Source organism: Schistocerca serialis, chromosome 4 (assembly GCF_023864345.2).
Source record: "Schistocerca serialis cubense isolate TAMUIC-IGC-003099 chromosome 4, iqSchSeri2.2, whole genome shotgun sequence".
In the NCBI taxonomy this organism is placed as follows: Eukaryota; Metazoa; Arthropoda; class Insecta; order Orthoptera; family Acrididae; genus Schistocerca; species Schistocerca serialis.
This window is the reverse complement of record NC_064641.1, coordinates 661,403,210-661,430,019: the sequence shown is the minus strand read 5'-3', so window position 1 is coordinate 661,430,019 and position 26,810 is coordinate 661,403,210. Positions and strand designations below refer to the sequence as shown.

The 26,810-nt window shown below is 41.8% G+C and overlaps 1 protein-coding gene across 2 annotated transcripts in view; it reads left to right on the top strand.

Moving 5' to 3' along the window:
* LOC126474148 (sialin-like) overlaps window positions 1-26,810 on the top strand; it is a 98,690-nt gene that overhangs the window by 22,754 nt on the left and 49,126 nt on the right. For both annotated transcript variants that reach the window (XM_050101603.1, XM_050101602.1), the window contains exons 2-4: window positions 4,686-4,897; window positions 8,090-8,323; window positions 24,534-24,618. In XM_050101603.1, the coding sequence (XP_049957560.1) occupies window positions 4,709-4,897; window positions 8,090-8,323; window positions 24,534-24,618 (508 nt within the window). In that variant the 5' untranslated portion in view covers window positions 4,686-4,708. The remainder of the gene's footprint in view (window positions 1-4,685; window positions 4,898-8,089; window positions 8,324-24,533; window positions 24,619-26,810) is intronic.

Below are 26,810 nucleotides of genomic sequence, written 5' to 3'. Positions count from 1 at the left end.
CATCTCGTGGTCGTGCGGTAGCGTTCTCGCTTCCCACGCCCGGGTTCCCGGGTTCGATTCCCGGCGGGGTCAGGGATTTTCTCTGCCTCGTGATGGCTGGGTGTTGTGTGCTGTCCTTAGGTTAGTTAGGTTTAAGTAGTTCTAAGTTCTAGGGGACTGATGACCATAGATGTTAAGTCCCATAGTGCTCAGAGCCACTTGAACTTAAAAGAGGAAAAGTCTCAACTAGAAACAACATCATCAGGAAACTAACCAGCGGATCCTGGGGTGCAAACCCAAAAGTCCTGAGAACTTCAGCCCTTGCGCTCAGTGTGTCAGCCGCGGAATATGCCGCTCCAGTATGGTCTGCATCAACACACGCGAGAAAAGTTGATGTCGCGGTGAATGAAATGGCACGGATTGTTACCGGATTCTTGAGGCCAACCCCAGTGCACAAGATGTACTTAATCATGGGGATCGCACCGCCCAACATACGACGTGACATCGCTGCCGAAGCCGAAAAAGCCAAGCAAGAAAAGGACATGCGTCACCCTTTACATGTACACCAGCCTGTTGACCGACGGATTTGTTCGAGGAAGAGTTTCCTGTCACGTACTCGAGCCCTGGAAGGGTCGGCTGCAGAGAATCGTTTGAAAAGGTGGGAAATCGACCTGAGAAACCCCCATAAAGATGTAAAAGAAGAACTGGCGCCTGGTGAAGACCTACCATACACAGTCTGGAGAACCCTAAACCGTATGAGGGTAGAAGTGCCAAAGTGCAAGACAAACCTGCAGCAATAGGATTTCCTAAAAGAGAATGAGAACACACTCTGTCTGTGTGGTTCTGTCCAGGATCCTCAGCACCTGCTTATCTGTCCATATTTAGACCATCCCTGCACTATTAATGACTTACGGGACGCAAATGACAAGGCCATGTTGGCTGCTGATTTTTGGAAGTCTGAAGTCTAGTTCCAGACACGGAAAGTAAAGCAAGTATCTATCGATGACTTTCCCCCACAAAAGCTTTATCCAGACACGAATTGATACCTCTTACGCTGCTACTTTCATTAATAGGCGTTGGTGTAATGCAGAGTCGAATGATTTTCAGAAATCAACAATTGCTTAAGCCACTTGACTGGCTTGATCCATTGCTTCATGGTGTCATATGCGAAATGTCCGACATAGGTTCCTCAAGATTGGTGTTTGCCGGACCATTGATAACTGGCGTAGATGAGACTATTCTGTTCGAGATATCTCGTTACGTTTGAGCTCAGAATATGTTCTAACATTCTGCAACAGATGGAGGTTAATGGTTTTAGGCAGTCGTTTTGTGGATCACTTCAGCTAGCGGAATAGGGTGTGACCTGTGCCTTTATATGATATTTTATGATTAAGAGAAGGGAAAACTGAGCTCTAAATTCCTGACAGAATAAGACAGGGAATCCATCGCGCCCTGGGATCTTGTTCAAGTTTAGTGGCCGGCCGTGGTGACCGAGCGGTTCTAGGCGCTTCAGTCCGGAACCGCGCGACTGCTACGGTCGCAGGTTCGAATCCTGCCTCGGGCATGGATGTTTGTGGTGTTCTCAGATTAGTTAGGTTTAAGTAGGTCTAAGTTCTAGGGGACTGATGACCTCAGATGTTAAGTCCCATAGCGCTCAGAGCCATTTGAACCACTTGAACCAAGTTTAGTGATCTCAGCTGCTTTCCGATGACACTGACATTAATATTTATGTCACGTATTTCTGAAACGATGCAAGAGTTAAACGGTGGCTGTATTGCTGACCTTCCTTTGTAAAAGAACGTGAAAAAATGGAAGTCACAACTTAAAAACTGTTGTTATTCCAATCGGATGTTGGGTTATTAATGTCCAATGAGAACAGTACATCTCCAAATCGTACCGGCTAGTACCAAGTTGGCAACATAATCCAGACAACAGCACTCATCTGTTCTGTCATCGATCACAATCCCCCATCCAGCTTCAACTTAAGACCTCGCTGCTCGTCCACACCCCCCTTCAGCATGTTGTATGACTTTGTGGATTATGTTGAGGGCTCTGACTATATGTGTGTATTGCTTACGTATTGAAAATGGGACACTAAACATTGTGCGTGAGTATCCTACACTTTTCCACTGATGAGTCTTCACAATAAACTGAGCAAAAATGTTAGAGCAATAAATCTTTAGTAGTTGTTCAGTTTCAAATGCACATATGCTCAAAACTACCATTTAACCGTTATTATCAGTCGAGGATCAGCAGGTCACATACAGTAAACATAGTGATAAAGTCCCCAGTCACGCAGAGCAAAAGTTTTGCCCTTACAATATCTCAGCACGTGAGTTACAACGTTGTGCTTCTCATGTTGGAACCTCCCTAGATAAATTAACCATTGTCTATTTGCACATGCTTTAACGTAGCGCCAGATAATGCTGACTTCCCAACATAAGACGCGTATTACACCGCCTTAGGCTCTGTACCAATTTCATACAGCACTTTCAAATTGTTGTTAAACTGAATAGTTATCGTATCCTCTGTTCTCCTTTTGATACTGGTTGCCCTGTAGAGTACATCTAGACCTACCACTGTTACAGCATTCGAGTGAATGCCATTTCATGTTCCCATTTATGAATACTGTTACTCATCCGTACGCACCACACCTGAGGCACATGTTCGACTCCATCGAAATGTCACATTCAGCACACTGTTAATGCTAAAGGCAGTGATGTGTGGTAAAAAGTTGATATTCAAAACTACCTGCTCGGTCAGACGTTTAAAACATTCCAAGATACTTCAACCCCTTATTGAAGCATATTCGCGTATCATTACCAAAGTCTCCGTGAAGTTTATGATTTCTCCTTATATAAAAAACTAAGGAGTTCCTCTCTCCCTCCCAACAAAATAATGTTTTCTAGTTTTAATTATTGTAAATTACATACTGATATACAGCATATATTAACATATTGCTTCTTGCAGAAAGCTACTTTACGTCCCACAAGGTATCTAACATGGGAAATAGGATTCTTAACTGAACAGTTGTGTGGCAAGCTCAACAAGTAAGAAACCACAACCCTCATTCTGAAAAAGTCATGATTACCGGCTCAAACTGCTGATAAAATCTTAAATTTAACAAGTAGTTTCGGTTTTTAAAAGCATTTACAGCATTATATTAGTCGTATATAGAATCATTGACATCATATATACTAATGAAATCATGAGTCTGTCACTGTTGTCCCCTCGTAATCTAAATTACATTTTCAGTATAATATAAATTGTGGTAGACAGTGAACTCTTTGATCTTACAACAGCAATCGATATTCATGGCTGCTGCATAACACAGTTTGTTTATTGACGATGTAATTTATATTATGACGTGACAACAGACAACTTTATGATTTTATTATCTGACGTCCGTGATTTTACAATCGCCTAATATGAGACTATAACTGCTTTTAAGAACCTGACGATGGTCTGTAGAGCAGTTCCAGGCGGTTACCATGACATTTTTCAAATACTTTCGATCTGTGAAACACCACTTTCTGAAAATATGTTCTTGATTCTGTCTCACATTACATAAGAGAATTTCAATGGAGAGCGCTTATGGTAAGTTCCGTGTTAATTTCGCACGACAGAAAAAAAGAATCCCTAACATTTAGTTGTAGCAGTCGTGAAACCACTAAATAGCTGTGTAACTCTGGAAGGATGATATCATTTATCACGGTTTAGAAAACACGGCAGCTCTTTAAAAATTTACTAGAGGTAAAAGAAGTCTTTTCACCTCATTTAACCATTGAGAGGATTTTAAAGCGATTTTAAAATATATTTGACAGACAATTTCTACTCTCTTTCTCACTGAGAGATGTGGTGTAATAGTTAAGTCACTGAAGTGGTTCTCGCGAAAATTAAGGTCCTAATACTCATCCAGCCAACATGATTTAAATTTTCTTTCTTTGTCGGAAAAAAAATCTCACGGGGATACCGGGCTGTTAACTTTGGCAAGGCCGTGATCAATTCACTTCCACATCCCTAACCAAGTGAACTAAAACATCTTTAATGAAACGCTGAATGGAAATGGGTTTTCAAATGAGTTGTTGTGAAATTATAGTCAGGAACATTTGTTTTCATCGTCTTTATCCAACGAATAATGTCAAAACGAAGGACAAAAAAAAGACAGTTTGTGTTGTTGCCTAACGAATAGTAGTGATGACCGCAATGAGTGTATGTGAAGCCATGGAAAACAGCATGAGTGTTATTCGTTGAAGAAAGACGATGAAACCGAATGTTACAGATAATTTCATGGTATCTCACCTATATCCGACGTCCATGTAACTTAAGACAAGTGTATAAGCAGTCTCACGAACACTGTATAAATTCGAAACCGGTAGCGCTGCCCTTTCAGCAAAGTAAACTCAAACGAAATTATAGCTTGTATCCCGTAACAGCAACAGTTCTTCAATAATGAAATTATTTGACGAATTAAGACGGCACAGATATTAAATGATATGAAATATTTTTTTAGAAAACTGTGAATGAGCGTCTGCTTTTTCTACATCTTGTCATTCTTCGATACTGCTTCGTCTTGATTATTTTCTCTTGCAGACATACAGACGTTAAGAAATGTCAACTTTAAAATAGCACAGTAATGCTACCAGAAACAGCCCTGTATCGACCTCAAATGATACGAAGTGACTACCTTTCGGTTCATGTCGCAGGCTTCTGGAAGACGCGCTACACCATGCTGCTACTTAATACACTGGGGCTGGCCATCAGCTACGCGACGCGTGTCAACATCTCGGTGGCCATCGTCGACATGGTCAACGGGACGGCGCTACAGGAGAGAGACGCCTCTCGAGGTATCCAGCTGGTCCGCGACCCTGACTCCTGCCCCGGCGAGCTGGTGCTCGAGGGTCCAGGCGGGCGCAAGGTAAGTTGCGGCTGACGTAATTGTATCCTGGCTCAGGTAGCCGAATTACTCTAGCAAGGGGTTCCAAAGGTCGTTAAAATTTTCTTTGATTTCCATGTTGGACCAATTCTTTGACTTTTCGGCAACTGTCACCAACATCGCCATTAGGAACAAACTGTTCACTGTCGGGAGTAGATTTTACCCATATTTATAATGATTATTTCTGTCCCTATGAGACCGTGACATTTCATCTTACATTTCCTTTGAGGTTTAAGAGAGTATCTAAGTAAAGTGCAGAGAGTGATAAAATATAAATGACTGGAAGTTCTACATCAAGCTGAACAACATTTACGTGTGAGAAAATGTAAACTCTAATACTGTTTTGATTAAGCAGAGCTGTATAACACAAATGGATGATGATGATGTGCTCCTGGTAAATGTTGGTAAATGACAGATTGTTGCGTAGGAACTTACCAGAATTCGCGTATCATGAGGCCTGTCTTGTGGAAGTGACATGAATGCAATTGTGGTAAACGTAAATGTCGTGTGACTAGGGCCTCACGTCGGGTAGACCGTTAGCCGGATGCAAGTATTACGATTTGACGCCACTTCGGAGACTTGCGCGTCGATGGGGATGAAATGATGATGATTAGGACAACAAAAGACGCAGTCCCTGAGCGGAGAAAATCTCCGACCCAGTCGGGAAACGAACCATTTTTTTTGGTTCCTTATTGTTCGTCGTGTTTGGTCGTAGCGCACGTCACATGACATCCGTTGAAGTTCGTTGTTTATCCCTTCACTCAGTTTTCTTTTTATTACAGAGGGCAGCCAGTTCTCTGACCGAGCACGCTGAGCTACCGTGTCGGCATCCACTCAGCTACCAGGGGCGGACGAAATAGTGGTACGATTGTTACACGAGCATGTGTTCGTCTCGCATGCCACGCATTCTTTCCGGATGAGATTGTGCCTAATAAAGCTTTGATTGACGGAAAGGTTATTAACAAGAAGGATAAATTTCGGCATGAATTTCTGAAATGGGAAGCGGAAGTCGGTATTAGGTCTTTTATCGTTCTGGTATTCAGTTGAACTATCATAACGATGAAACTTGAGACCCTGATGAGGACAACCTTTTGCTTTCCTCTTAATAAGTCAGTCTGTGACAACAGTTTCAAATCTGAAAGAAAGAAGACTAAACTTCCTTGTATGATTAGGACGGTTCTACGAGAATTGTTACCTGTAACTTAAAGACCGCTATAACAGAACAGAACGCTGACTTCAAGGATTTCATAGAATACACTATCAACGGAAAAGTGCGGTGGGCACACAAAGCTTTTCTTGTAGAGCTGCAAATGCAAAAACTCTTATGAGCGATGTGAATGCAAAGAATAGCTTGCAGTGATGCAACAAGCGTAGAAATGGACTGTCGACCTATGAAATTTACTGTGGTCTCACTATTCTACATTACGTCCTAAGAAAGTGTGTATATTTATCTGCAGAACATCAGGAACAACGTGCATTCATAGCCGCCTTTTCCAAAAAGTACAATGTTTCACGCGGGCATATACACTGAAGCGCCAAAGAAACTGGTATAGGCATGCGTATTCAAATGCAGAGATATGGAAACAGGCAGAATATGGTGCTGCGGTCGGCGACGCCTATATAAGACAAGTGTCTGGCGCCTTTCTTAGATCGGTTACTGCTGCTACAATGGCAGGTTATCAAGATTTACGTGAGTCTGAACGTGGTGTTACAGTCGGAACACTAGCGATGGGACACAGCCTCCCCGAGGTGGTGACCAAGTGGGGATTTTGCCGTAAGACCATATGACTAGTGTACCGAGAATATTAGGAGTCGGATAAAACATAAAATCTCAGACATCGCTGCGGCCGGAAAAAAGATCATGCAACAACAGGACCAACGACGACTGAAGAGAACCGTTCAACGTGACAGAAGTGTAATTCTTCCGCAAATTGCTGCGGATTTCAACGCTGGGCCATCGACAAGCATGAACGTGCGAACTATTCAACGAAATATCGTGTACCCTTGACGACTGCACGACGCAAAGCTTCATGTCTCTGCATGGGTCCGTCAACACCGACACTGGACTGTTGATGACTGAAAATATGTTGTCTGGTCGGACGAGTCTCTTTTCAAATTGTATCGAGCAGATGGACGTGTACGGGAATGCAGACAACCTCATGAATCCATGGACCCTGCATGTCAGCAGGGGACTGTTCAAGGTGGTGGAGGCTCTTTAATGGTGTAGGTCGTGTGCAGTTGGAGTGATGTGCGACCCCTGATTCATCTAGATACGACTTTGACAGGTGACACGTACGTAAGCATCCTGTCTTATCACCGGCGTCCTTTCATGTCCATTGAGCATTCCGATGGACTTGGGCAATTCCAGCAGGATAATACGGCACCCCACACATCCAGAATTGCTACAGAATGGCTCCAGAAACAATCTTCTCAGTTTTAAACGCTTCCGCTGGCCACCAAACTCCCCAGACATGAATATCTGGGATATCTTGCAACGCGTTGTTCAGAAGAGATCTCCACCCCCCTCGTACTCTTACGGTTTTATGGACAGCCCTACAGGATTAATGGTGGCAGTTCCCTCCAGCACTACCTCAGGTATTAGTCTTGTCCATGCCACGTCGTGTTGCGGCCCTTCTGCGTGCTCGCGGGGGCCCTGCACGATATTAGGCAGGTATACGAGTTTCTTTGGCTCTCCAGAGTAATTATCAGCAGATCATACAATTTTGCAGTAGTGATCATTACATTATAAAGGCATGTTCTCTAAAGAGGATTTCGTTCTAACATGACGACGTATCCATTCACACGCTTGTTGAGTCTGATGCTGTTGTGGTAATAATGCTTGTGAAATAACGTCTATTTTTGCGGATTCTACAATCGCTAGATTTCAATATTACTGAGTATTTATGTTGGAAAAACGGCTGATAGCAGGTTACACTCCAGTAGCGCATTAAATTCCTGCATTATTCAAGAAATTGACGACTTTTTTTAACGATGATCAGTGAGTCAAGCACAAAATCCCGTTTACAATCATTCACGTCAATGAAACCCGTTCTGGGTATCTTAGATTGCACAACAACATACTAGCTGAATTTCATGTGTGGTGTATCTGTAAAGTTTTAATGTACAATATCAAATAAACATATCAGAAACATTTTCATTGTATCTTTATTTCAGGATGGAGAGTTCATGTGGGATAAGCATATGCAAGGAGAGATCCTCGCAGGCTTCTACTACGGCTATACGGTTGGGCATATCCCAGGCGGCGTGCTTGCTGACCGCTTCGGTGGTAAAGTCGTCCTGTTGTTCGGCATTCTCGTCTCATCTATTCTGACCGTTCTGACACCGCTGTCTGCGTGGGCTGGCTACTACGTACTGTTTACCAACAGGGTCCTCCAGGGACTAGCTCAGGTACCTACACTCCTTTTCTTCCTTAGTTACTTCATCAGTGTCTAATGCTTGAGTGTTGATTCTGATCCAGGCAAGAGTTTTAGATAGCCTTAAAATACCAATAAATAACTTGCCTGTCTGACGTTGGCTTGTTAGTAATAACAAACAAACGTCAGCAGACAAAAATTCTCAGCACTGTAAAAGGATTAACAGAACATGAAATGCAAATAAAGGCTTAAAATTTTCTGCTGCACATGTTCTGGCCACACAACTGATATTCTTTAGTTCTTACTTGGTAGACTTCCCAAATAAGGAGGATACTTTTATATTAGTTACCAAGAGCTATTAGTCGGTGACATACTGGAACAAAGGCAGACTACGTAAAACATAATGTATCAGTTTTAGCAAGGATGACAATGAGGTCTGTAACTGAATGTAACACGGAGATGTGCCTTATGAACTGCTGAGAGTGGTAAGAGGCTGGGGATGGTGTTGTCGAATCTTCTTAAGCAAAAACAATTCAGTTTATTAACAGCGTAAAATCTGCTCCTGTGTGACTTTCATTTACTGACCTGCACAGAAAAATTATTGAATGCTTAGTGAGACAACAAAAATTTAATAAATTTGGTAACTTCGAAAACTGCCGCTCGGGATTAGCCGAGCGGTCAGGGGCGCTGCAGTCATAGACTGTGCGGCTGGACCCGGCGGAGGTTCGAGTGCTCTCTCGGGCTTGGGTGTGTGTGTTTGTCCTTAGGATAATTTAGGTTAAGTAGTGTGTAAGCTTAGGGACTGATGACCTTCGCAGTTAAGTCCCTTAAGATTTCACACACATTTTAACATTTTTTTTTAAAAACTAGATACACCCGCAATCTGAGGATTGCTCTCGAGAAAATCGTTAGTCGCAGCGTAGAAAAGGGATTTACATTAGCGAGGGAAGTACGAACGGGTTATTTCCTAATACCACATTCCACGATTATGGTTAGTTTTACGCTCTAGAAAAAAAAGCAAAACCTGTCTCGCTTTAGATCGATATGGAGGAGGTAGAGGGCTTGTCTGATGAACTGACCTGGAGGAAATTATCATTCGTATTATGTTCTGACAGTGAAATCGCAAAGTTAAAGACTACAAGCTCTTGAAAAGGGTGAGAATCACTATCTCAATTTTTACGTACCGCGCAAGCGGCCATTTCGACACAGTCCAAGACAGCCAGGAATTAATCCGTTTTCACTTACCTCCTTTTACAGCATTCGCTGAATTGCCAAACTCCTTCGCCTTTCCTACAGTAAAAGTTGCCACGGGACTATTGTAATAATGACGTACAGCGGTTTCTCCACTTGAATGGTTATTGTTAAATAATGAATGGACATACTCCCCTCTGCCCAAACTCTATTCCACGTTAAAAAAGTAAAGATATCAGAATGTGACAAATCAAGATGAACTTCAACATATCTATTGTTCGTCTATAGAGATCATAATATTCCATCTGGCACCGAAATTATTTATTGTCACGTTTAAATAGATATAAACAATCCATAGCGCATACATAATAAGCAGCGGCCAAAGACCTCAACGCTCAGAGAAACAAAGTATGACTTACGGACTGATGCACACAAAACACTTTTAATGAGATTTCTCAACAGACTCAATCAGGGTTACAATAAGGGGACACAAATGAATACAGAATTTAACAATAATACACTGGTTCCTAACACAATAGAGAGAATGCCAAAAAATCAGATCCTCTTAGTTCGTTCAGGCTACAACCTTAGGACATGAATTAAGATAAATAAGCGTATAGTGAAAGGATACGAGACACACAATAAAGAATCTCACCACAAGACCAAATTACAATAATACACAACCAAAGCCGACACCCTACTTCATAATAAACAGACAAAACAAGAGGCCGGCCGAGGTGGCCGAGCGGTTCTAGGTGCTCAGTCCGGAACCGCGTGTCTGCTACGGTCGCAGGTTCGAATCCTGCCTCGGGCATGGATGTGTATGATGTCCTTAGGTTAGTTAGGTTTAAGTAGTTCTAAGTTCTACGGGACTGATGTCCTCAGATGTTAAGTCTCATAGTGCTCAGAGCCATTTGAACCATTTGAACAAAACAAGAGGGACAAAATTGGAGCCAACAATGTATATATACACCAAGGGGAAAAAAACGACATACCACGAAGAACTTATCCGAATGAGACGGATATTACTACATGTGATATACACGCACAGACAAACAAACGATTAAAATTTCAGAAAAATTAGATGATTCCAGAGCAAGAACTTCACAAATTGAGCAAGTCAATAACGCCTTAGTCCACCTCTATCCCTTATTGAGCAGTTATTCGGCTTAGCATTGACAGATGGAGTTGTTGGAAGTCGTCCTGAGGGATATCGTGCCAAATTTTACCGTCTTAGATCGTCAAAATCCAGCGCTGGTTGGAAGGCTCGTTCAATTATGCTCCAAACTTTCGCAATTGATTCTCAATTGATGTACAGACTAACAAATAACTACAGTTTCAGAAAAAAAAAATTGGATGATTTATTCAAGATAAATAGCTTCACAAATTGAGAAAGTCAATAATGCGTTGGTCCACGTCTGGCCCTTACGTAAGCAGTTATTCGGCTTGGCACTGATTGATACGGTTGCTGAATGCCCTCCTAAGGGATAGCGTGCCAAATGCTATCCAATTTGTGCGTTAGATCGTCGAAATCCCGAGTTGGTTGGAGGGCCTTGTCCATAATGTTTCAAATGTTCTCATTTGACGAGAGATCCGACGACCTTCCTGACCAAGGTAGGGCTTGGCAAGCACGAAGACAAGCAGCAGAAAAACTCTCCTCGTGTGCGGGCGGGCATTATCTTGCTGAAATTTTAGCCCAGGATGGCTTGCCATGAAGGGCAATGAAACGGTGCGTAGAATATCGTCGACGTACCGTTATGCTTAAGGGTGCTGCAGATGAGAACCAAAGGGATCTTGCTATGAAATGAGGTGGTACTCCAGTCCATCACTCTTGGTTGTCGGGTTGTATGGTACACGACAGTCACGCTGGTATCCCGCCGCTGTCTAGGGCACATGTTCATTTGTAATCGGGGCTCAGTTCAAGCGGGGCAAATGAATGAAGACAGTTCTACTCCAGTCAATGAGATTTAGGACTGAATGTGCCCAACACTATAGCAAATGGTCTTGTTGGTGTACTGAGGTCAGTGGTAGTCGGCACAAGGGGTACCGTGAGCTAGACCAACTTTCTGTGTGCCGTCTATTAATGGTCGTTCTGGTCAGTGAAGCACGATTTGCACGTCGGATCGCTGATGATGATGAATCCAGTGTTCTGGGTTCTACTCTGGCGATTGCTCGGTCCTCGCGCTCTGTCGTCTGCCTAGGACGGCCGCTTCCTTCTTGATACTTTTTGGCGATGGTTCACCCATTCCTGCCAACGTCATCAGCAGTGGCATCGCTCCTATTCAAATGTCGAGTGATTCACCGGTGCCGGCCGCGGAAGCCGAGCGGTTCTAGGCGCTTCAGTCCGAAACCGCGCGACTGCTACGGTCGCAGGTTCGAATCCTGCCTCGTGTATGGATGTGTGTGATGTCCTTAGGTTAGTTAGGTTTAAGTAGTTCTGTTATAGGGTACTGATGACCTCAGATGTTAAGTCCCATAGTGATCAGAGCCATTTGAACCATTTTTTTTAATTCATCAGTCACTCCATCCGGTTTCTTTGAGCCCATCTACTGGTCCTCTCTCAAATATTGACATTTGCTTCTATTGTTCATGCACCAGTCTACGGGGCATAATTGCAGTCCAACTGAGTACGCAGAATGAACTCGCAAAGACTTTATGCCCTGGATCGAATGCCTCCTGTTAACTATCCTCGCTAGCTGCGTGGTGAAATTACGATGCCGCGTCACACATTCACGCATTGGCGCCAAAGTTTATAATTTTGCATTTTCCGTCGTGATATCATATGAATATCAATTTGTGACCATTTTGTATAACTCCTCCGTGATCTTATAGTGTATTTCGTAGCTCACAGAATATCGGAATGGTAAAACAATGAAACTCAACAGCAATGACTGTTTGATTTTCACCACGTAAATTTCCTGTAAGCAGTGTTCATTGAGTTGAATACACTACGCCAACAGCGGCCTCCTGCGTTTCAATAGGCAACTCAAGTGTGACAGCCCTGCATAACTCGCATGCACTGCACCCAGTACTTATCACAGCGAACACACACTTCACTTTGTTTCATGCTAGGAAACATGCCACAGCAACCAGCCCTTCGCTTCTGGCTGAGCTGCATTCCTTGATTCGTGAAGCCGCTGTTCCAGCCGGAACGATGCACCATGTTGACAGCAAACGCATTACCAAAAAAATGGTTCAAATGGCTCTGAGCACTATGCGACTCAACTGCTGAGGTCATCAGTCGCCTAGAACTTAGAACTAATTAAACCTAACTGACCTAAGGACAGAACACAACACCCAGCCATCACGAGGCAGAGAAAATCCCTGACCCCGCCGGGAATCGAATCCGGGAACCCGGGCGTGGGAAGCGAGAACGCTACCGCACGACCACGAGATGCGGGCGCGCATTATCAAAGAAATGGTTCAAATGGCTCTGAGCACTATGGGACTTAACATCTGTGGTCATCAGTCCCCTTGAAGTTAGAACTACTTAAACCTAACTAACCTAAGGACATTACACACATCCATGCCCGAGGCAGGATTCGAAACTGCGTACGTAGCAGTCTCGCGGTTCCAGACTGAAGCGCCTAGAAGCGCTCGGTCACAGCAGCCAGCAAATGCCTTATCAGCCTCGACTCTTTGTCCACCAGGCAGCCTCGCTGCACTGCTACACGCTCCCTGCTTCGTCTGCCCAGGAGGCTCACACTGGACTCGCATTCGGGAGGACAACGGTTCAATCCCGCGTCCGGCCATCCTGATTTAGGTTTTCCGTAATTTCCCTAAATCACTCCAGGCAAATGCCGGGATGGTTCCTTTGAAAGGGCACGGGCGACTTCCTTCCCCATCCTTCCCTAATCCGATGAGACAGATGACCTCGCAGTTTGGTCTCTTCCCCCTAACAACCCCCCCAGGAGGCTGCCCTCGCCCTCCAAGCTGCTAGTAGTGTTCCGTTTTCCGGCCGATTCCCATCGCCAACTTCTCCACCGTGGCTACTTATAGCTGATGACGACATTAGCCGCCTGTCCTCCGTCATAGTGACCCACACTGACACCGATACATCCTGGGCCAGCTCTGCCTATAAGAAACAAGCTCGGCTGTCGCGCCTGTCCATAGCCCCGGCGACGTCTCGAAGTCTTGTCAGCCACTTCACACCACGGCCCACCACTAGCTCCCAGAAGATGTGGTCGATATCATTTCGGACGTCAGACAGCCATCGGCTCTGCCTGGACTAGAGGTGTATAAATTCTCTTTCCAGCCTACCTGCCCCGTGCCAGCCGCAACCAGTAAAGCAGTTCAACCTGCCGCACCAGAGACACAAGAGCGGTTCAAAATGGCTCTGAGCACTATGGGACTTAACATCTGAGGTCATCAGTCCCCTAGAACTTAAAACTACTTAAACCTAACTAACCTAAGGACATCACACACATCCATGCCCGAGGCCGGATTCGAACCTGCCACCATAGCAGTCGCGCGGTTCCGGACTGAAGCGCCTAGAACGGCTCAGCCACCGCGGCCGGCCTACAGGAGGAATGTTTTCCAATGTATATTGCTATAACGTTGTCCTTATTCGCCTATCAGTTCTGTGTCTGGTGACAGAATTAAAAAGAAGCAAAAAGGGAAAAAAAAGAAAGAATAAGTGAATGAAAAATTATTTGAAATTGTTTCCACTGAAACTCCTATAATGTATCTTGATTCATAATCAGTTGCAACCGCCAGTTTTCGGTAAAGTGATCCCTTATGCGTGATTTGGCGCGAAATTGTTGCCAATGCGTGAAATCTTTAGCAACGTTAATGATATTGCTTTCCCGAGTGAGATTCATGCGAAGAAATGTCACTGCGGCAAACGTGGCTCTGCTCAGTGTTAGTGGTGTTCCAAATTTCTATGCTTCGGAGGTTTCTACAATCGGTATCATCCAAGGGAACATACCTTCCTAGAGAATAAACATAAAATATAAGAACTGATATAAAGTGAAATATAAGAATATGAGAATTTAAAAAGATTGTAACCCGTGGAGATACCAATCACACACATAGTGTATAATAGATTAGCTGATACCCGCTGCTTCGCTCGCGTATCAGTAGATGGTAATTATGAGTGATGATGCGTAAGTAAGCCAGTAATTTTACGAGATGTCTGTGTATGTAGTGGTGTAGAGATGTATGTAAAAAAATGTATGCAATGCCGGTATGCAGGTACATAATGAACGTGTTTATATTATTTTGCTGTATATGTAATTTGAAAGCATGCATTATATTTTCTAATTATATTTAAAAAAATCTCGATTAATTAATTCACGCAGAAGTAAAGTTTTCAGAGGTTTCTCTGGCTCGCTTCGTACTGGATGTGAGAATTTGCCACCCGAGCAACACATACCAACCGTTCCTCCGTCCCATTTTCATGCGTTATAGTGCCTACATTTTTGATCCATCACCCTGTGATGATTTTTTTCCGTACTGCTTTCGAGTTAACAAAACTGTTCAACCCTATTTTCAGCGTGTGATTGAGCACTTATTAAGTGCAGGCAGCACTGTATGTAATCTAACATTCCCGTCACACGCAAATTTGAAAGCAACAAAAAAACTTATACGAGGCGCATGGCACTCAGCGACTAAAATGTGACGTGTTTGTGACTAATATTATAATGGAAGTACTGGATTAAACACGGTAGAGGATTGTATAAATATTTTATTCATTACGTTGAGTCGTGTTACATAGAACATATCAAACAATGAAAGCATTTTCACAAATATGATAAACTTCAAAAGACAAAGAGTAAATAGGTCCTTCAAAGAGTAATTATTGTTCCATATTGCGCGTTATACTCTTCAAATCAATAAATATTAGCCTATATACTTTCTCAGCTTTCGAGCTATCTCCATACCAGCTTTTAACAAAATGAGTTCCGTGGTTTAGTCGTGAAAGCATAACATGCCGAGTTACTTTTGCATTTATAATATTAGTATGGATAATGCGGATGTATGTCACTGTGAAAGCAGGTTGTAATTTTACAGTTATTACACACAACTAAAAATGTTTTGCATCACCCCGGTTCCCAGAACTCCTGACGATAGACGTTGACTGTGGATATTGTATCACAGACACAGTCCCTTTGACTGTTCAGAGATGTAACTAAACCCGCCCAAAGATGTAAACAACCATGCATGAGTAGCGCCTATTAGACGGCGGGGGTTCTACAGCCGATCAGTTCCAGTCACTCCACCAGGAAGGAGGTACACGGCTCGTGTTGTCTCTAGTTCAACCATGACTAGACGGTCAATACCGCTGTTCTATCGCGTCCGCATTTTTACTTTGTGCCAGGAAGGGCTCTCAACAGAGGAAGTGGCCAGGCGTCTCGGAGTGAACCAAAGCTATGATGTTGATCGGACATGGAGGAGATACAGAGGATCATCGACAGTAATTATGTAACCATTAAAATAATCATGATGTTACAGCATAATCTACCACTGTAAGATACTTTGTTCTTCCTTTGCCCATTCTGTTGGGCACGAGTGCTTATGAACTATTTTGTAACACCATACTACTTTCGTTTTGGTACTATTCCCAGCTTAATGGAGACTGGAAAACGCTAATAAGGTAGTAAACCTGAATTGCAGTACTCGCTGTGAGAATAGTAATAGGAGGTGGTGAAGAAGGCCCTTGTCTGCCGGATAAGATGTCAGCAGGCGTCCGCTACATAGTAGTGGTATTGTTGCTTATGAATCAAGAATTATGGAGTACACAGAATAATCACCAGTCAGTCAGCCTGTCATCTACTTTAGATTAGGACTTGCTGCAAACTAAAACCTGCTGACTTTCTTTGATTATTCTCTTGCTTTATATTCCCAAAAGTCTAAAAATTTTCTCAAGGGATGAACACTACAAACAATGATTTAATACTTCTGTGAACTTGCAGTGAGCTCCACCTTCAAAAGTTGTGTCTTCTGTGAAAATTGTTTTCACAATAAAACTGTTAGATAATTTAATAACTTTTTTCCTAAAAATAAAAATAGCCATAGTTTACACATACCCATGCCAGACTCCTCAGTGTAGACTCATCTCATTCTGGAGCAGTCGTGTCGTCAGCGTGGCTGACACCGAACGATGAGATCCCAAAGTCGATTCCTGGTTCCTTGGGCTGTCTGTGATGGAAATATGTTGGATGTGGCTCCCACAGCCTCATGAATGCAAATGAGGAAGTGCTTGAATAAATAAGCAGAACATTGACATGCACGCACCCCAGAATGCGATAAATCTAAAGGTTTGTAGCATGGTAGAACTCACTTGAAATTCTTTTATTTAACCGAGCTCTAATTACAGAATCCATATACTTGATTGATACTGTTAGATCTTAACATCCAATAAAAATATCATCCCGTGATAAATTTTCACTTTCGTTTTCACAATGAAGCCGACATACCAATATTATCTTTATCTGGATAGAAGTGTGTCTTTTTCTCTGTCACTGCAGTTTTTACAAAACGATCTCCTAAATGAACCAGTTACCACTGTTCTGAGGCATCAAGGGATCACCAATTTAGTATTGGAGGGCAGCGTGGAGGGTAAAAATCGTAGAGGGAGACCAAGAGATGAATACACTAAGCAGATTCAGAAGGATGTAGGTTGCAGTAGGTACTGGGAGATGAAAAAGCTTGCACAGGATAGAGTAGCATGGAGAGCTGCATCAAACCAGTCTCAGGACTGAAGACCACAACAACAACAACCACTGCCTGTTTGTTAACCACACCAGTGTATGAATCATCTATGGGGCACCTCTCTTGATAGAATATACGACGATCTATTTGCACGTTGAGCAAATAGTAAGTGAAACCGAGCAAGCAGCAAAGGAAACCAAGGAAAAATTTGGAAGGAGAATTAAAGTTCAGAGAGAAGAAATAAAAACTTTGTTTGCTAATGACATTGCAATTCTTTCAGAGACGTAAAGGACTTGGATGAACAACCGACGGAAAAGAGGTCATAAGATGAACATTGGCAAAATTAAAACAAGATTGATGGAATGTAGTCGAGTTAAATCGGGCGATGCTAAGGGAATCTGGTTAGGAAAGAAGAATCTAAAAGTAGTAGACGGGGTTTGATATGTGGGCAGTAAAATAATTGATAATGGTGCAAGTAGAGAACATATAAAATGCAAACTGGCAACAGCAAGAGAAATGAGAATAATTAAATCGAATATAAAACTATTAGAAAGTATTATCTGAAGATGTTCGTCTGAAAACACGCTGCTAACATGACAAACGGTCAAAACGTCTTTACCATTTTACCAAATAAATAAACATGCGTTGTTCTGTCTCTGTATTGCCTTGATACTACTGTTGCTCTCCTAAGTACCCAGTGGCACTACACTGTATATTAAGTAAACATAACTAGACTGTTGTCTCTTTAAAATTCATTTGAACACCAATATCACATTGCTACCCCTTTGCTCGCGTCTATATAATCAATAATAAAATACACTATTAAACTTCTCTTATACTACATTGTTCTCAAACTTTCTACATGTACAACCTACGTATGAACACAACGCTCAAACACTCAAGCTAGACAACAAATCTTTAATGCAAAATAACAATATACTGTCTTATGTAGTTTATGTTCAGTTTATGTGAGTTACGCTATGTTATTAATTATCAGTTTCTGAATTTAATGCAAAATAAAGGTAAAAATTCAGAATAGGGCCAGTGCTATACTTAAGTGTTTCGTGCAGGAATGTTGTCAGCGTTTGCCGTGCGTATGATGGGAACAAAAGAAGATGCTTCAGCTGTTTTTGTTACGCAGCCTATGAGAGAGCAGCGAGCAACGACGTGTTTCGAAATAATACATTCGGAAGAAAGGGTGAAACATTGGTGTAAACGAGGATCATAAATTTAATTGCTCCTTGTTTGAGTCGCATCCATTTTACTGTGCGAGTATCTGCAGACCAATGACAGCGTTACAACCCATGATATATTCGAAAAGCAGTGAAATATTTCTCTGCTCTGTGTTGCTACGCAATCGATCTGCGAGAGCATACTAAGTAAGTGGATCAATATTTTTTACTTACATCCCAGGAGAAGGTAGGTGAATCAATGATTTTTAATGAAGTAATGGAAGACAGTAGTTGGACTAAAGTTCATTAATATATCGAACGTGTGACTCTATTATTGATAAACATTTATCTATACCTTCTCCCACGCTTTAATTAAAAAACGTTGGCCCATCGATTGCATGATTATTTCAGCACCATACCTGATACATCTTTGTCTCTGCAATTAATCCATGAGAAGTGTATCAGCGGACGATATCGCCATGCAGAACTAAATCAATTAAATCAGTCCACTTTATAGCAGTCGATGCCATAGTTCACATATATTTCTCTCGAAACTCATTAATACACTGAAAAACAGCAAACAAGACAATGGTTTCAATTTCGGCGCTAGAAATACATTGACTTTCTTCTCGCCTCTCATTGGTCACGTAAAAGAATCATTCCATTGGCTACTCAAACTGAGGCGTTGTTAACCTATAGCAGTTGATAAACACCGCCGTGACTGCCGCTGGCCCTGATCTAAATTGCAGCCCAAAAACATATCACATAAGATTTCTGTTATGTATAAATGTTTTATTATTTTGAACATTTTAGCTAGTGTAAGTTAATTTGACGTCGAAGAGAACTCACAAAACATTGGCAGTTACCATTGCCTGTTCGTTAACCACACCAGAGGTTAAATTATCAATGGGGCACCTATCATGATAGAATATACGACTTTCTATTTGCACATTGAGCAAACAGTACGTGAAACCGAGGAAACAGCAAAGGAAACCAAGGAAATATTTAGAAGAAGAATTAAAGTTCAGAGAGAAGAAATAAAAACTTTGTTTGCCAATGACATTGTAATTCTTTCAGATGCAGTAAAGGACTTCGATGAACAGCCGACGGAAAAGAGGTCATAAGATGAACATTGGCAAAATTAAAACAAGATTGATGGAATGTGGTCGAGTTAAATCAGGTGATGCTGAGGGAATCTGATTAGGAAAGAAGACTCTAAAAGTAGTATACGGGTTTTGCTATGTGGACAGTAAAACAATTGATAATGGTACAAGTAGAGAACACATAAAATGCAAACCGGCAACAGTAAGAAAAACATTTCTGAAAGAGAATAATTAAATCGAATCTAATATAAATGTATAGTACTAAACATCCAAATAACCTTCAAAAATTCACACAAGAAAATGAATTTAACTGGATATACATATACAGAAATTGTATGGCATGTAATTCAAATAGAAATTACAGTGTCTGTGTATACAATTAAAGTCTGTCTATCTATCGTTAATCTGAGTGTGTTCTACACAGTTTTGCACTGCAAGTTTAATTTTAGTTTTGTTATTTCATTTCCTACTGCGTATCAGTATTTTGGGTTTCAATTAATTGACTTCTCTAGATTTAATGACGATTACGACAAACGGAGTCGTTGTAAGTATGCTTTCGTTATTGTTACCTGTCTGCTACCAGAGACGTATTCCTGAGCACATACTTGTGGCTAAAGGCAGTTGGGAGGTATCAGAACACTGCGTGAAACTCTTTAGACCGCGCTGCCTCTCTGATCTGATTGTTAAACAGGTGGGAAAATCTCGGCGTTTGCACTTCACATTTAGCTGACAATTAATGCGAGCAAGATTCCGCTCCAAACAATAGCTCGTCGTACAGTAAACATCTCATAGACCACGTAGGAGGATCCTTGATTGGTTTCAGTGAGATATTTAGTAGAAAATGCAAATGTTAATAGCAATAACGAACATCCTCACTATTATGTGTATTTGGTTGGCAGGGTGCACATTCATCCCAAAATTCACTTTCCGCAAATCACGCACTATACTCTCACAAATAATTAAGCATAGTCCATTATCTATGAATGTCAATGCAATAGTCACTGATTCAAATGAACAGTATGTTCATTTCCTACAGTCCACATACGCTTTTCTCTTGAGTGGCGAATAATATAAGGCGGAAATTACCTATCCGTTACACCCTCCTCTCATTCCAAAAAATTAATCAGAATTCTTCAGACTCGACATAGTTTCCGTCCGCCATTGGACAATTTTCGATTTATTCTGTTCTTCTTCTCTGTCTTGCAAATCTAAATTAGAAAATTAATTCCGGTCCTTCTCCTGTCTTTCAGTGGGCTTCTCTACTTTCTTGATACACCTCCATAGTCTTTGAATAATTTACATCGCAACTTTCTGAAGGAAAAGTACATCAACGCGTTCTACTATGGCGCCATTACACAGTCTCTGATACAATCTTCATTTCACTGACAGGTTCCCAAAGTAACTCCCTTTCACCTTCTTCCAGTTGCAATATTTCCTTCAGCACTCTTCTCGGCACGCCACGGTCTAAACATAGCTTCAAAGTATTTCTTTCTTCTCGTTACCTCCATCAACATCTGTTCGCCATCAGCGCACTATCAACTGTCTTCCGTCTCCTACCTCGATTATGAAACACTGGTATTAATTTTGACCTAACGGGCATAGTATTTGATTACCATGCAAGTAAAAAAAAAAAAAAAAAAAAAAAAAAAAAAAAAAAAAAAAAAAAAAAAAAAAAAAAGGCAGTCGTTACTGCGTCACAAACTAAAGGCGACGTCCGCCATCTTACATAACCCAAAACATTAGGTCCACAGCATTTATATCTCCATGATTCATAGTGGAGATACTTCCCCGTGATATCATCCTGGCATGCCGGTGTCCATTTTTTACCGTTGGGGTATCTATCGACTTTCGTGGTCTTATCACAAATGTCATCTGGTGCTTTGATTGTGTGGAGACGTAGTTGCTTCATAAAAAATGCCAGCTTGCGTCGTTTATAGGTGTACTAACGATCCGATCGTAATCTATTGTTGAAAGAAATCACATTTCATTCGTAAATGATACTGAGTAGGAATTACTGATTAATGTGTGCATCTTTAATTAAAAAATCCTAAAAATTAATAAATGATCAGCACGGGAACATATTTACAAAAATTGAGTGGAAGAAATGTTATAAAATGATTTGTTCCGTATCATTACTATTTATTGTGCAAATGATACATGTCTCATGAAACTGTTCGTATATCACAGATCATGGTGTAAGTTGTATGGGCGTATACACTTTCAAAAGGTCAAAATGAAATTCAAAAGTAAAATCGAGCAGATGATCAAAGTAGACATACATTCCAGTTGTGATATATTTGGTTATTCCTGAAAAACTGACAGAGTTATTGGCGAAAAATATTCCGGGAAAAGTAGCAAATAGGCTACTGTTGGAACAGTAGGCCTACATGTTACGCAGGTTAGGCTATCATTACCATAAAATGATTTAAATATATGTTAAAGCAAAATATCCACTTTACAGGGTCTAAACGTTTCAGAACTTCCCTTAATAACATTTATAACACTGCACAATGTTGGAACATGTTTTAAAAAATTATACCGTTCTTTTACGCTGTTACTTATTGTTATTGGCAGCACACTGAATGACACATCATAGGTAAGATTTCAAAGTGGGTAGATACGTAAACTACAGTGAAACTAATGTACTGACAATCAAATAAAACAAGAATTCTATTCTGTGTGAAGGTATGTCTATATGAAGTTATGTTTCTTTGACGTTTCAATAATCTTTCACTTTGTTGATATGCATGAGATACGATAGCATGCCTTGTTTCTTTCCTCATTTCACACTTTTGTGGGCTAACAAAGACAAAACGCAAACATTAAAAATGTAGTGCATACGTACTGAAAGCTGCAAATGTAGTGAACAAGAAGCAGTACCAATAAGCAAACAAGCATTGGTTTCGGAGTTCCAGGTTCATTTGCTATCGATACAAATACAGTAGAAGCAGAACTCAATGGATTACGAAAGTTTCCTTCTCCAATGTCTTCCTTCTCTTCTTGGTTATTCGAAATATAACACAAACACACACACACACACACACACACACACACACACACACACACACACACACACATACACACAACAAATTACATCAACGAACCCAAATGCGTCGTATTACTGCTGAAAATACGCATTCAAGAACAGGAAAACATTTGAAATTATCTTCCTGACACTATGTGATTCAGGTAAGCACTGTAATTTTTAGTACTTAAAACAGCTGTTGTGTGTACACGAGGGAAAGAAAGAACAAGAAGCAATCTTAAACAGTAGTCTCCTAATGTTTTGGGCTATTTAAGACGTCGGCTGGCACTGGCCACCTTGGCTTCAAAACAACCTACAGATCTACAGCGCCATCCCTCTTCTTCTTTAGCCGGTCGAGGTGGCCGAGCGGTTCTACGCGCTACAGTCTGGAACCGCGCGACCGCTACGCTCGCAGGTTCGAATCCTGCCTCGGGCATGGATGTGTGTGATGTCCTTAGGTTAGTTAGGTTTAAGCAGTTCTAAGTTCTAGGGGACAGATGACCTCAGAAGTTAAGTCACCTAGTGCTCAGAGCCATTTGGATCTTTTCTTCTTTAATTTCCACTTTGATTACACATACCTTAAAATTTACATTACTTACATTAACATCACAGAAAAGTACTATTAAAGGATTAAATTTACAAATAAAGTTTCGACATTCGGATACATTCATTCATATTTTTAATTCGTATCAACAAAATCGGCGAATGAAAGGTACTAACCTCACACTGAAAACACATACAACGAAGAAACCAGGGACTACTGTCTAATTAACACACAGCAATTACCTAAGGCGAAAATCTCCGTACACGTCGTGTTACTTTATACGGAAGTGACACGTGGACGACAGACAGTCCACACAAGACAACAATACAAGTTCCGCGACTGAAGTTCTGTAGAAGAATGCTGAAATCACATGGGTAGATCCGATACTTTAGTGAGGAGGTAGTGAACCGAAATGGAGGATAAAGAAGTTTATGGCAAAACTTCACTAACAGATAGGACACAGAGGCATCAAGGAATAGCCAGTTTGGCTATGGAAGGAAGTATGGGGGGGGGGGGGGGGGAGAAAAACTGTAGACAAAGACCTATGCATCAATAAAGAAAGTAGGTTAAAATGGATGTAGGTTGCAATAGTTACAAATGAAGTGGCTAGCGCATGCACAGGTTAGATTAGCATGGAGTACTGTATCAAACCAGTGTTATATGAATGCGTGGGTGTCTGTTCTTTCGTACATGCCCGAAAGAATAGACACCACGCGTTCATATAATTGATGCGCCTCAATGTGTAATGAACCCACCACCTTCAGTGCGGATGCACAATTACGTTCGGCTTTCTGTGGACATCTGAGAGTGGTGGATATGGAGGACATGGACGACAACTGCGCTATAGGCGGGAACATGGGTGGGGCGAGGGGCGTGCCGAGTTAGTCCGAGAAATGACAATAAACACTCTGTCCGTTGGCGCAGTGGTTAATGCAACGGCCTCGGGTTCGACTGCCGGTTCGGCACACATTTTCACATGTTGGCACTGGTTCCGCATGAAGTCCCAATGCATCTGACATGAATAGTTCCCTCCGTTTCCTTTCTTCCCTCCTCCAGCTTCAGTTTACACGATATTTACTCTCTTTAACATATTTGGCTATTTGAATGTGCTTTGGACTACTGGTTATCTACATGTACCGTACGTTACACAATCGATTCCCGACGTACTCTATTGGAATTCTGCACCTCACCGCTCCTGATAATTACAACAAGTAATGCGGTATTGAAAACAATTCTCTTCACAGTTCACTCGCATAAATTAAGATATAAGCAGATACACTGTGTGCAACAGATTGTTTCTTTCTTTCTCTCTGTCTCTGTCTCTCTCTGTCGCTTTTTCGCTCTTTCATCCTTGCTCGCTTCTCATGACTGCCAAAGTACGAAAATCTAAATTAAGCGGGGCATTTTAAGATCATATTGTGTAGTTTATGTTCACTGCAGCTCCATTATGTAATTAAAGCATTTCAGCGCCTTACAATATCTTTGTGATGAATTTACTTTTCATTTTTTTCCTGACTGCGCAGATCAGATTTAAATAATGTCTTTTTCGTTTACAGGGTGGCATAATACCAGCTATACAGACGACTGTTTGCAGGTGGGCACCAGACCACGAAAGGAGCTTGTTTTCCATTATTTTCTTAGGTAGGCGTCAAGAAGTCTGTTTCCTATTATTTTCCTAGGTAGTCGTGAACGAGCATGTGTTCCATTCTTTTCATCGGTCTCAACAAACTGTGTTCAAACTTTCGTTCAGTACACATTACACATTCCATAAACATGTGATATTTAATCGTTGTTCAGGTGTGCTATCAGTAGGACAATGGTATTACTAAGAACGTAAGGTTCCGCTGCTGGATATTTTCTAGAGTGACTATTAAATGGTGATCTGTTTGCCAACCACAGATGCAGGGCAACGTCGATGAGAGGATGCTGCTCACCCAACACTTGCGTTATTGCTCTGTTATTCTTTCCACTTGAAGGAATTACTCCTCCTTGATATGTCATTCATATTGTGAATACTCTTACACTAGGTGAATGGATGAGGGCAACACATCCCATCTACCGAGACACCTTCCCCATTGTCCTCAACGCCCACACACTGAGCCAGAGCCAGTGTACAGGAGATTTCCTTCATCTACATAGTTCATTTACTTCCGTTCGAAGAGTGCTTATTGTAACTCAAACCAGTGTATTTTCAGTATTACTTTAACTTGACTTCACGGGCTATGTACCGTATTTACATATACTTTTAAAGCAGTCGCTAGGATTAAAGGCTCGACCCTAAAAACGGAAATGAAATGAGATGTCCACCAAATTTTGAAACAGATTGATTGATTTTATTGAGTATTCCAGTATACCATATTATTCACCTTGGTTACAAACCTTGATTTTCAACATACTCTCTCTGCCTCGTGATGACTGGGTGTTGTGTTATGTCCTTAGGTTGGTTAGGTTTAAGTAGTTCTAAGTTCTAGGGGACTGATGACCATAGCTGTTAAGTCTCATAGTGCTCAGAGCCATTTGAACCATTTGCACCAATCAACATACTCTCCGTTTAACGTGACGGCGTTACGCCGACTTACTGAGAGGCCTGTACGGCCGCATGGTTCCACGCTAGTGGTCGACGTCGGAGCAATAACCTCCACTTCATCCACGTACCGCTTCCTGCTCAGTGCATCCTTCTTTGGACCAAACAGCAGCAAGTCGGAGCGTACGAGATTCGTTCCTCTCGGGTGCGCAAATTTTCGTGAGACGTTGCGTTGTCATGGAGCAGGACAAGTTCGTTTTGAACTTTTGTGGCGACGAACACGCTGAAGTCTCTTCTTTAATTTCCTTAAGGTAGCACAATATACGGAGTATTCAAAAAGTCTCACCGCAGTGCCGTATGATTGTCCGCCTGCCTGGGTTTATTCCCTTCAAGTGGTCTCTCCCAACATTCCACTATTTCGTTTATTTCAGCCAGTGTCAGTAGTATCGTTGGTGTGTGTCGTTACGTGTTGACGTGAACGTTTGAGTTTAGTTCCTTTGTTCGTTTGTTCCTTTTTTGTCACAGTTAAACTGCTAACCATTGAAGAGCGTGTGTTTTTAGTCGAACAAGTCTTCAAAGCTGGCGGTAAATATACAGTTTCAGTTCGTCAAACATATAATTCAGTTTTCCCGGAGACAACACACCCACATCGCTGTACTGTGCGAGATTTGATTAGCAAATTTCGAAGTACGGGTTCAGTGACAGATACTTCGAGAAGTGATCGTCCTAGCGTTTAGTCTGAGGATAAACTACTCGATATTTCCGATAAAATGTCCATGAGTCCGAACAAGTCAGTAAGAAAACTCGCCCAGGAAATCGATGTTGGTGTCGGAACGGCCCACACAGTTGTAAGGAAAAAATTAGAACTTTTCCGATGCAAAGTGACAGTCGTGCAAGAACTGAAAAATACTGCTCATGGCAAGAGACTGAATTACTGTCAATGGTTCAAAAATTTCGTTCAACAAAATGGAAGGGATATTCTTAATGAAACGTACTTCGCTGAGCCGGCCGGGGTGGCCGAGTGGTTCTAGGTACTACAGTCTGGAACCGCGCGACCGCTACGGTCGCGGGTTGGAATTCTGCCTCGGGCATGGTTGTGTGTGATGTCCTTAGGTTAGTTCGGTTTAAGTAGTTCTAAGTTCCAGGGGACTGATGACCTCAGAAGATAAGTCCCATAGTGCTCAGAGCCATTTGAACCATTTTTTTTTTTTTTTCGCTGATGAGGCGTGGTTTCATTTATCCGGGTACATGAACTCGCAAAATTCTCGTATGTGGAGTACTGCAAATCCGTTGTGTATTCATGAGGAAC